The sequence below is a fragment of the Arachis stenosperma genome, chromosome 10, assembly GCF_014773155.1.
Source record: "Arachis stenosperma cultivar V10309 chromosome 10, arast.V10309.gnm1.PFL2, whole genome shotgun sequence".
NCBI lineage: Eukaryota > Viridiplantae > Streptophyta > Magnoliopsida > Fabales > Fabaceae > Arachis > Arachis stenosperma.
Window position 1 is genome coordinate 11,697,998 of NC_080386.1, and position 10,932 is coordinate 11,708,929.

The 10,932-nt window shown below is 38.1% G+C and overlaps 1 protein-coding gene across 1 annotated transcript; it reads right to left on the bottom strand.

Moving 5' to 3' along the window:
• Positions 1–705: 705 nt before the first annotated feature.
• Positions 706–4,577, bottom strand: LOC130956765 (uncharacterized). The gene is made up of 5 exons (XM_057883755.1): positions 4,017–4,577; positions 3,189–3,689; positions 2,786–2,891; positions 2,542–2,606; positions 706–2,013 (listed from the first exon to the last, which is right to left on the bottom strand). Exons 1-5 carry the CDS (start codon positions 4,575–4,577, stop codon positions 706–708), a joined length of 2,541 nt encoding a protein of 846 aa, XP_057739738.1.
• Positions 4,578–10,932: the final 6,355 nt, after the last annotated feature.

Genomic DNA, 10,932 nt, shown 5'->3' on the forward strand with positions numbered 1-10,932 from the left:
TCTGCACAACTCTCTGTTCGAATTTAAATATTTGCCAAATTAGGGGTGACGCGATCGCGTGGGGCATGCGATCGCGTGAGTGACTTCAGAAGAAAATGACGCGGACACGTCGGCGACGCGTTTGCGTGATAGGGATTATACGTCTAGCACCAAGCCAGCGCCACTCAAGCACAATATTTGGTTGTGCACCCTTTTTACGTCGAAAATCAGGGCACGCGGCCGCGTGGGTCACGCGGTTGCGTGGGAGGCTAATATTCTCACATGACGCGGACGCGTCGGCGATGCGGTCGCGTGGGGCGATTTGTGCCACAGGCACGCCTCCAGCCACGCTCCAGTGTGACTCTCTGTTCGTTTTTATTTTCTCCCCTCTCCTTGCGACGCGGACGCGTCGCTGATGTGGCCGCGTTGCATGGCTTTTTTTTTTTAGCTTGAGGTGTTCGGTTCCTGGGAGAACATAGTTGCATGATCAGAAAATTAGTAAGAACTCAATAAAAATAAAATAACTAAGAAAAACTACTACGAAAAATAGTGAAGGATACGAAATTATCGGGTTGCCCCCCGACAAGTGCTTCTTTAACGTCACTAGCTTGACGGTCAGTTCTGCTAGTTCAGCAGATGAGTGGACCTCTGGCGATCAATCTCGCCTCCAAGATAGTGCTTCAACCTCTGGCCATTCACGGTAAATTTCCTGTCAGAATTTTCTTCCTATATTTCCACATGACCATATGGTGAGGCTCTGGTAACCACAAACGGTCCTGACCACCGGGATTTCAGCTTTTCGGGAAAGAATTTGAGCCTTGAATTATACAGAAGCACTATTTGTCCTGGCTCAAAGACTCTGATGGCAATCTTCTTATCATGCAGTAGCTTGGTTCTCTCCTTATAGAGCTTGGCATTCTCATAGGCTGAATATCTGAATTTATCATGCTCATTCAACTGAAGCATCCGCTTAATTCCTGCAGCTTCTGAATCAAGATTCAGATACCTAATTGCCCAATAAGCCTTGTGCTCCAGCTCAACTGGCAAGTGACAGGCTTTGCCATAGACTAATTGATATGGGGACATGCCAATTGGAGTCTTGTATGCTGTCTGGTATGCCCAGAGAGCATCATCAAGCTTCCTAGACCAGTCCTTTCTTGAAACACTGTTAATCTCCCTGTTTGAAACTTCAACCTGTCCACTTGTCTGAGGGTGATAGGGGGTTGCCACTTTATGACGGACTCTATATCTATGCAGAAGAGAGTCTAGCTGTCTGTTATAGTAGTGACTTCCTCCATCACTAATGAGTGTCCTTGGGACGCCAAACCGGCTAAAGATATACCTCTGAAGAAAGCTCATTATCACCTTGGCATCATTGGTGGGCAAAGCCACAGCTTCCATCCATTTGGACATATAGTCCACTGCCACTAGGATATAGTTGTTTGAATGTGAGGGTGGAAAAGGTCCCATGAAATCAATACCCCACACATCAAATAACTCAACCTCAAGAAGTCCCTGCTGTGGCATTTCATGGTTGGCAGGGAGATTTGCAGCTTTTTCACATCTGCCACAGTGCTTTATAAATGCTCTTGAGTCCTTGAAGAGAGTCGGCCAGTAAAACCCGCTCTTAAGGACTTTTGTAGCTGTCCTCTCACCACCAAAGTGGCCTCCATAATCAGACCCATGACAGTGCCAAAGAATCTGCTGCTTTTCCTCATCTGGGACACATCTCCGGATTATTCCATCTGAGCACCTTTTAAAAAGGTATGGTTCTTCCCAAATGTAGTACTTTGCATCAGTCAATAGCTTCTTCACTTGTTGCCTACTGTACTCCCTTGGGATAAAATTCATGGCTTTGTAATTTGCAATGCCTGCAAACCATGGTGCCTGCTGAATGAGGAACAATTGTTCATCCGAAAACGTCTCAGTCACAGCTGTGGGTGGTTGTTCTCCTGCTTCAGGCTCAATTCTGAAAAGATGGTCAGCTACTTGATTTTCTGACCCTTTCCTGTCTTTTATCTCAATATCAAACTCCTGGAGGAGTAACACCCATCTGATTAATCTTGGTTTAGAATCCTGTTTGGTTAGAAGGTACTTCAAAGCAGCATGATCAGTATAAATAATAACCTTAAAACCAAGTAGATAGGACCTAAACTTATCAACAGCGTACACAACAGCTAATAATTCCTTTTCTGTAGTTGTGTAATTCTTTTAGGCATCATTTAACACACGACTGACATAGTAAATGACATGTACAAGCTTACCATGCCTCTGTCCTAAAACAGCTCCTATAGCAAAATCACTAGCATCACACATTAATTCAAATGGTAGATCCCAGTCAAGGGGAGCTATAATGGGAGCAAAGGTAAGGTTAGCTTTCAGAGTTTCAAAAGCATGCAGACACTCAGAATCAAAGACAAAAGGGACATCAGCAACCAAAAGGTTGCTTAGAGGTTTTGCAATTTTAGAAAAATCTTTTATAAATCTTCTATAAAATCCTGCATGACCCAAGAAACTCCTGATTGCCTTAACATTAGTTGGTGGTTGTAATTTTTCAATTACCTCTACTTTTGCTCTATCAACCTCAATTCCTTTACTTGAAATCCGGTGTCCAAGAACAATACCTTCTGTAACCATAAAATGGCATTTTTCCCAATTTAAAACAAGGTTTGATTCTTGACACCGTTTCAAGACAAGAGATAAATGTTTAAAGTAGGATTCAAAAGAATTACCAAAAACAGAAAAGTCATCCATAAATACCTCAATAAACTTTTCAACCATATCAGAAAAAATTGAAAGCATACACCTCTAAAAAGTTGCGGGAGCATTGCAAAGTCCAAAAGGCATTCTTCTGTAGGCAAATACTCCAAAGGGGCATGTGAATACTGTCTTCTCCTGATCTTGAGGGTCCACTGCAATTTGATTATATCCAGAATATCCATCTAGAAAACAATAAAATGCATGACCAGCTAACCTCTCAAGCATCTGATCAATGAAAGGCAGGGGAAATGATCTTTTCTTGTAGCAGTGTTGAGCCTTCTGTAGTCTATACACATTCTCCATCCTGTGACTGTTCTTGTAGGGATAAGCTCATTCTTTTCGTTCTTGATCACTGTCATCCCTCATTTCTTGGGAACTACCTGCACAGGACTTACCCAAGGACTGTCAGAAATAGGATAAATAATTCCTGCTTCCCATAGTTTCATTACCTCTTTTTGGACCACCTCTTTCATGGTTGGATTGAGTTTCCTTTGTGGTTGCACAACTGGTTTAGCATCATCTTCAAGGAGGATCTTGTGCATACACTTGGTTGGACTAATCCCCTTTAAGTCATTAATGGTCCACCCAAGAGCTGTTTTATGGCTCTTGAGCACTAAAATAAGCACCTCTTCCTCTTCAGGCTTCAGGAAAGAGCTAATAATCATTGGATATGAGTCATTCTCACCCAAGAATACATATTTCAGAGAAGGGGGTAGGGATTTGAGCTCGAGCTTCAGGACTTCCTCCTCTGCTTTAGGCGTGTGGACCATAGCCTTCTCGGGTGGTGAATTATCAATTTCAACTAATTCATACTCAGAAATAGGATCCAGAATGTCATCAAGTACCTCAGCTTTCAGTACTTCTTGAACAAGTGGTTCAATAACATCTATTTTAATACACCCTTCAAAATCATTAGGGTGCTTGAGAGCTTCAAAAACATGAAGGACCACCTGTTCTTCATTGACCCTCAGGGTTAATTCACCGTTTTGTACATCAATCAGAGCTCTACCTGTAGCTAAAAAGGGTCTACCAAGTATGATAGAGGATTTTACTTCCTCTTCCATGTCTAATATAACAAAATCAACAGGAAAGATGAATGGTCCTACTTTAACAAGTAAATCCTCAATAACACCCACAAGTAATTTAATAGAAAGGTCAGCAAGTTGAAGAGAAATACGAGTGGGTTTTACCTCCTCAATTTGAAGCTTTTTCATCACTGAAAGTGGCATGAGATTGATGCTGGCTCCAAGGTCACATAAAGCTCTCTGAATGGTGACATCTCCAATGGTGCAAGGAATGACAAAGCTTCCTGGGTCTGGCATCTTCTCAGGAAGGTTGTGTTGAACAATGGCACTGCATTCCTTGGTTAATATCACTGTTTCTTGTTCCTTCCAGTTCCTCTTGTTGGTCAATAATTCTTTCATAAATTTAGCATAGAGAGGCATTTGCTCCAGAGCCTCTGCAAAGGGAATATTGATTTGTAGCTTCTTGAAGACATCTAAAAATTTAGAGAACTGCTTTTCTTTGGAGGCCTTCTGAAGCCTCTGAGGGTATGGCATTTTTGGCTTATATTCAGGAGCCTTTGGCAAGGTAGGATAAGTGTCAAGAGAATCAGGGAAAGGATTGTCTGCACGCTTAGGAGGTGTGTGCTCGACTTCTTCCTTCTTCTCCTCTGGGGCTTCTTTTTCAACTAATTCTTCATTGGCATTGGTCTCAGAACCAGTTACTTTACCACTTCTCAACTGAATAACCTTGCAGTCTTCTCTTGGGTTCACCACTGTATCACCTGGAAATGTGCTTGCAGACCTCTCAGGTAATTGCTTGCTTATTTGGCCCATTTGCACTTCTAAGTTTCTAATGGAGGCTCTGGTTTCCTGCACGAAACTCATCATCATCTTCCAATTAGAATCTTCCTTGGATTTAGAGTTTGCCTTATGAGGTGGTTGTTGCTGTTGAACCTGAAATTGGCGGTTATTGTAATTATTTTGTTGAAAGCCGCCCTGAGAATTATTGTTAAAATTCTGAGGTCTCTGAGATTGGTCTTTCCACCCAAAATTTGGGTGATTCCTCCATCCTTGATTGTAGGTCTTAGAATAGGGATCATTGTTGGGATTTCTAGTAGCACTTCCCTATGTAATTGACCTGTTCAGAAGAAGCTTGAGCATAATCATAGTTATCATTCTGCACAAAATTACCTGCCATGTCATAAGAGGCTTCTTGAGGGAGATTTTGGGTGTTGATAGCTGAGACTTGCATGCCACCCATCTGTTGAGTAAGAAGATTTATTTGCTGAGACATAAGCTTGTTCTGAGCAAGAATAGCATTAAGAGTTTCCACTTCCATGACACCCTTCTTTTGAGGAGCCTCAGAGTTCACAGGATTCCTGTTAGAGGAGTATAAATATTGGTTGCTAGCAACCAATTCAATAAGCTCAATAGTCTCCTCTGGTGTCTTCTTCTTGTGCAATGAACCTCCTGCAGAATTATCTAAGCACATTTTGGACATTTCACTCAAGCCTTCATAAAATATGTCTAGTTGTGTCCATTTGGAGAACATGTCTGGAGGGCATTGCCTAGTCAGTAGCTTGTATCTCTCCCAAGCTTCATACAGAGTCTCACCATCCTTCTGTCTAAAGGTCTGAACCTCCATCCTAAGCTTAGTCAGCTTCTTTGGTGGGAAAAATTTTGTGAGAAACTCAGTAACCACCTTGTTCCAAGTATCCAAACTGTCCTTGGGTTGAGAATCTAGCCATAGTTTTGCTCCATCCCTCAGAGCAAATGGGAAGAGCATTAGTTTGTACATATCTGGGTTCACTCCGTTTGTCTTCACAGTATCACAAATCTGCAAAAAACTTGAAATGAATTGATTTGGGTTTTCGTGGGGGAGACCATGATACTGGCAGTTTCGTTGCACCAGGGTGACCAGTTGAGGCTTCAACTCAAAGTTATTTGCAGTAATAGGAGGCACCACGATGCTTTTTCCATAAAGATCTGCGGTAGGAGAAGAGTAGGAGCCAAGCACTCTCCTTTGTTGCTCATTCCCATTCAGATTTGCCACATTGGGATTATCAGCATTGTTAGCATTCATAGTGGATTCTGCAGCCTTGTACAATTTTGCCTGTTGTAAACGTCGCCTGAAAGTCCTTTCAGGTTCAGGATCAAAGTCTAAGAGATGTTCTTTGTCTCTGTTCCTGCGCATAAACAAACAGAAAACAAGAAAAGATGGAAATCTCTATGTCAGAGTGTAGAGAATTCCATGTGAGGTAACCTCTGTAAAGAAATAAATAAAAAATACTAAATAAATAATAATAAATAGGTAACACCAAACTTAATTTCAGAAATTAAGAAAAATATTGGTGCTATTTATTTATTTAAATTTTTTTTGAAATTTTATTTTATTTTATTTTATTTATTTTTTTTTAAAAAATAATAAAACAATATTTAAATAAAAATTAAAACTAAAACGCCTAATCTAAGCAATCAAACAAATAATAGTTGTTAATCACTATCAATCTCCGGCAACGACGCCAAAAACTTGATGCGGTATTTTACAACCCACACTACTTACCGGCAAGTGCACCGGGTCATACCAAGTAATGCCTTACGTGAGTAAGGGTCGATCCCACGAGGATTGATGGATCAAGCAACAATGATTGATTGATTGGCTTAGTTAGGCAAGCAAAAATTGGTTTTGAGATGTTCAAAAGGTTTAAGTTCGAACTTAGAATATCAAAAGGATAGACAAATAAATGAGTTGGGAATAAAATGTTGAGAAAGCAGTTAAGGTTTCAGAGTTATCGATCTATTTTCCAGATTTATTTTTATCACTAACTAATTTAATTATGCAAGATATAATTTCATGGCAAACTATATGTGGCTAGGCCCTAATTCCTTAGACCTTCTTAGTCTCCTCTAAAATTCATTAATTGCCAATTCCTTGGTCAATTAATTCCAATTAGAGGGTGATGATCAATTTCTAGTTTATATGCCAAAAGAATTCTAATTTATCCAAAAATAAAGGGATTATATGTCACGTATCCTATTAAATACAAACAATTAGAAATTCAGTATAATATGTTTTCAAGCTGTTGTTCAAGTAAAGGGCTTTTCCAAGTTTTACAAGAACTCAATTAGAACATGGGTCATACTTCCGTTCTACCCAAATTCATAAAATAAAGAGCGAAAACAATTATTGAAATATAAATCAAGACATGAATTAAATTAGAAAGATCAAACGAATAAATCCATACAGATAGACAGAGCTCCTAACCTTAACAATGAAGGATTAGTTGCTCATGGTTCAGAGAAGAAAAATAAGGGTTCTGGTAACAATCTGGTCCCTGTCTAAATGTACAGAGTTTCTATTTATTTCTAATCCTAATAGGTTTAAAATAAAAAATTAAAAATAATATCTTTTCCTAAAAGATAAGATTTGAATTTAAATTCTAATTAATTAACAGATCTTCAGTTTATGAGTGGGGACCACTTGATTTGTCTATTCTGCAGCTTCTAATATGTGTTTTCTGGGCTGGAAACTGGGTCAAAAACAGCCCAGAAATCATAACTAGCGTTTTCTGAATTATTGCAGATCGCGCATGTGACGCGTCCGCGTCGTCCACGCGCTCGCGTCATTTGTGCAGATTCCAGTCCACGCGTTCGCGTCAAGCACGTGATCGCGTCATTGCGATTTCTCCATTCTGCGCGGTCGCGTGAGCCATGCGTCCGCGTCGGTCTTCGCTGGTCATCTCTTTGGTCTCTTCTTTTTCTCTGCAGAAACTTCATCAAATCCCTTCGAATGCTTCCTAAAATAAATAAAATTACACAAAACTCAAAATAGCATCCATAATGGCTAAAATATAATTAATTCTTAATTAAATTCAACATTAGATGAAAATTCACTAGGGAAAGATAGACAAGATGCTCACGCATCACCTATGCAATTAGCTTTTGGCCAGCAGCCAAATGTTTTCCATTTAAGAATATTTGGGTGTGCGATATATATTCCCATTGCACCACCTAATCGCACCAAAATGGGACCCCAAAAAAAAATTGGGGATATATGTTGGATATGACTCTCCTTCTATAGTGAGGTATCTTGAGATACAAACTGGAGATGTATTTAAAGCCCGATTTGCGGATTGTCATTTTGATGAATCAAAATTTTCAATATTAGGGGGAGAGAATAAACTTCCTAAAAAAGAACTTAATTGGAATGCATCATCTTTGATGCATTTGGATCCTCGATCAGGGCAATGTGAACTAGAAGTTCAAAAAATTATACATTTGCAAAGAATAGCAAATGAATTGCCTGATGTATTTTCTGATACAAAGAGGATAACCAAGTCGTATATACCAGCAAAAAATACCCCAATTCGAATTGAGGTCCCAGTTGGACAAATTGCCACCGAAGCAAATACACGTCAGAAGCGTAGGCTTGTCGGTTCCAAAGACAAAAATCCTCGAAAAAGAAAAGAGGCAAATACTATTCCTGTTGAAAAAGGCATAGTAAAGACACCTGCAGTTATCCAAAATTTTGATATAATTTTAACGCCAGAAGATGTTCAGGTACCTGAAAATTGTGAAAATGACGAGATCTCGATAAATTATGTCTTTACAGGAGAGAAATGGGACCGAAATTAGACAATTGTCAATGAAATATTTGCATATAATGTGGCATTAAATATCATGCATGAAAGTAAGGATCTTGAACCAAGTTTAGTCGAAGAATGTCGACAAAGGAATGATTGACCAAAATGGAAAGAAGCCACGAAGGCTGAGTTAGACTCATTTACAAAACGTGAAGTCTTTAGACATGTAGTTCGTACACCAGAAGATGTAAAACCTGTTGGATACTGATGGGTATTTGTGAGAAAACGAAATGAGAAAAATGAAGTTGTGCGCTACAAAGCCCGACTCGTGGCACAAGGTTTTTCACAAAGGCCCGATATTATGAAGAAACATATTCCCCTGTAGTGGATGCGATAACATTGCGTTATTTGGTCAGTTTATCTGCATATCATAAATTGCATATGCATTTAATGGATGTGGTAACAGCCTATTTATACGGCTCATTAGATCAGGTATCAATATGAAAGTTCTTGAAGGACTAAAGATGTCTAAACCATCCAATGAATATTCGCAGGGGTTATACTCAGTTAAATTGCAAAGATCTTTATATGGCAATCTGGACGAATGTGGTATAATCGTCTTACTGAGTATCTGGCCAAGAACGAATTTAAGAATGATGATATCTGCCCGTGTATTTTCATAAAGAAAATTTCATCTGGATTCATTATAATTGTTGTGTACGTTGATGATTTAAATATCATTGGAACTCCTGAAGAGATTTCAACAATTATAAAAACTCTAAAAGAAAAGTTTGAGATGAAATATCCTGGAAAGACTAAATTTTGCCTCGGCCTGCAGATCGAACATATAAAAATGGGATCTTTATTCATCAATCAACATACACAGAGAAGATTTTAAAGAGATTTTATATGGATAAGTCGCATCCATTAAGTACTCCAATGATTGTAAGATCTTTAGATGTGGAAAAAGACCAATTTCGTCCTAAAGAAGAAAATGAAGATATTCTTGGTCCTGAAGTACCATATCTTAGTACCATTGGAGCGCTAATGTATCTTGCTAATAATACGTGACCTAACATATCATTCGCGGTGAATTTACTAGCAAGGTATAGTTCCTCTCCAACCAGAAGACATTGGAGTGGAATCAAACAAATCTTTTGATATCTTCATGGAATGGTTGATATGGGATTGTTTTATCCCTATGGATCCAAGTCATAACTAGTTGGCTATGCAGATGCTGGATACTTGTCTGATCCACACAAAGGAAAATCTCAAATAGGATACCTGTTCACATATCATGGTACAGCTATATCATGGAGGTCCATGAAATAGACGATAGCAACAACCTCCTCTAATCATGCCGAAATACTAGCGATTCATGAAGCTAGTCGCGAGTGTTTTTGGCTCAGGATTCTGATCCAATATATTATGTCATTATGTAGACTGATTGGTCATAAGATAGCTCCAACTGTCTTGTTTGAAGATAATACAGTATGCATTGCTCAACTTATAGGCGGATACATCAAAGGTGATAGAACAAAGCATATTTTTCCCAAATTCTTCTTCACTCATGATCTTTAAAATCAAGGGACGATTGATATCCAACAGATCCGCTCAAGTGACAATTTAGTAGATTTATTCACAAAGTCACTCCCAAAATCCTCCTTTGAAAGATTGGTACATGAGATTGGGATGCGCCGATTTCGAGACATTAAATGATGTCGACAAGAAGGGTAGATTGTACTCTTTTTTTCTTTGTCAGGTTTTTTTTCATTGGGTTTTTCTTGACAAGGTTTTTAATGAGGCAATCCCCATCACTAAAGGATATTGTACTCTTTTTCTTTCACTAAGGTTTTTTCCCATTGGATTTTTTTTAGTAAGGTTTTAACGAGGCAATAATTCTAAATGGTCATCCTAGGGAGAGTGTTGTGATAAGCATGGGTGGATGCCCATTTAATGAATTATGACTTCCTTCACAATTTTGGGCGGCCAACCTTTTCGATATAGAATTTGATTTTATCAAGAGAAGACCATATTTAATTACATCTGAAAGCACAACTTTTATGTGCCTATAAATAGAAGTATGATATAAAGTATATGACACATAGTAATAAAATTTTCTCTCCCTCTTTTATATTACTAATACAATTCTCTCTCTTACTTTATTTTATAAGTATTTTCAAATACTCTTCTCTCTCACTCTTTATATATAATATTAGTAAATATATTAATCATTTTTATTATATTGAGATAGTAATTGTGGTACTAGAGTCTTCTACTTATACTTTTATTTTATGTTTATTTTACAACAATTTTTTGAATCCTTATCTGTGTTCATGAATACAATACTTACTTTATTTATTTAAAAAAGCGATAAACTACAAAAATAGAGTTAAACTATTTTTTGTGTGTTTGGATTACAGTTTGTAAACGGGAGTTTGTATAAAATTGATTTTGCAAACTTGATTTTGATGAAAAATAAGTTTGTATTGAAGTGATTTATGTTTGGTTATCTTTATATCAAAATGGATTATAGTAAAATAAATATTTTTGGATTACACTATTCAAAATCACTTTTAGATAAAAAATTACTAAAATAGACATCA

What these genes read in the sequence shown, in the direction of transcription:
- LOC130956765 (XM_057883755.1), bottom strand. Translation starts at nt 4,577, where the DNA reads ATGGGCCAAATAAGCAAGCAATTACCTGAGAGGTCTGCAAGCACATTT. An exon ending in AAGAGGTGGTCCAAAAAGAG is followed by an intron (nt 2,892 to 3,188) that starts GTAATGAAACTA and finishes ATCAAATTGCAG; the next exon opens with TGGACCCTCAAGATCAGGAG. An exon ending in GCTCCCGCAACTTTTTAGAG is followed by an intron (nt 2,607 to 2,785) that starts GTGTATGCTTTC and finishes TTATGGTTACAG; the next exon opens with AAGGTATTGTTCTTGGACAC.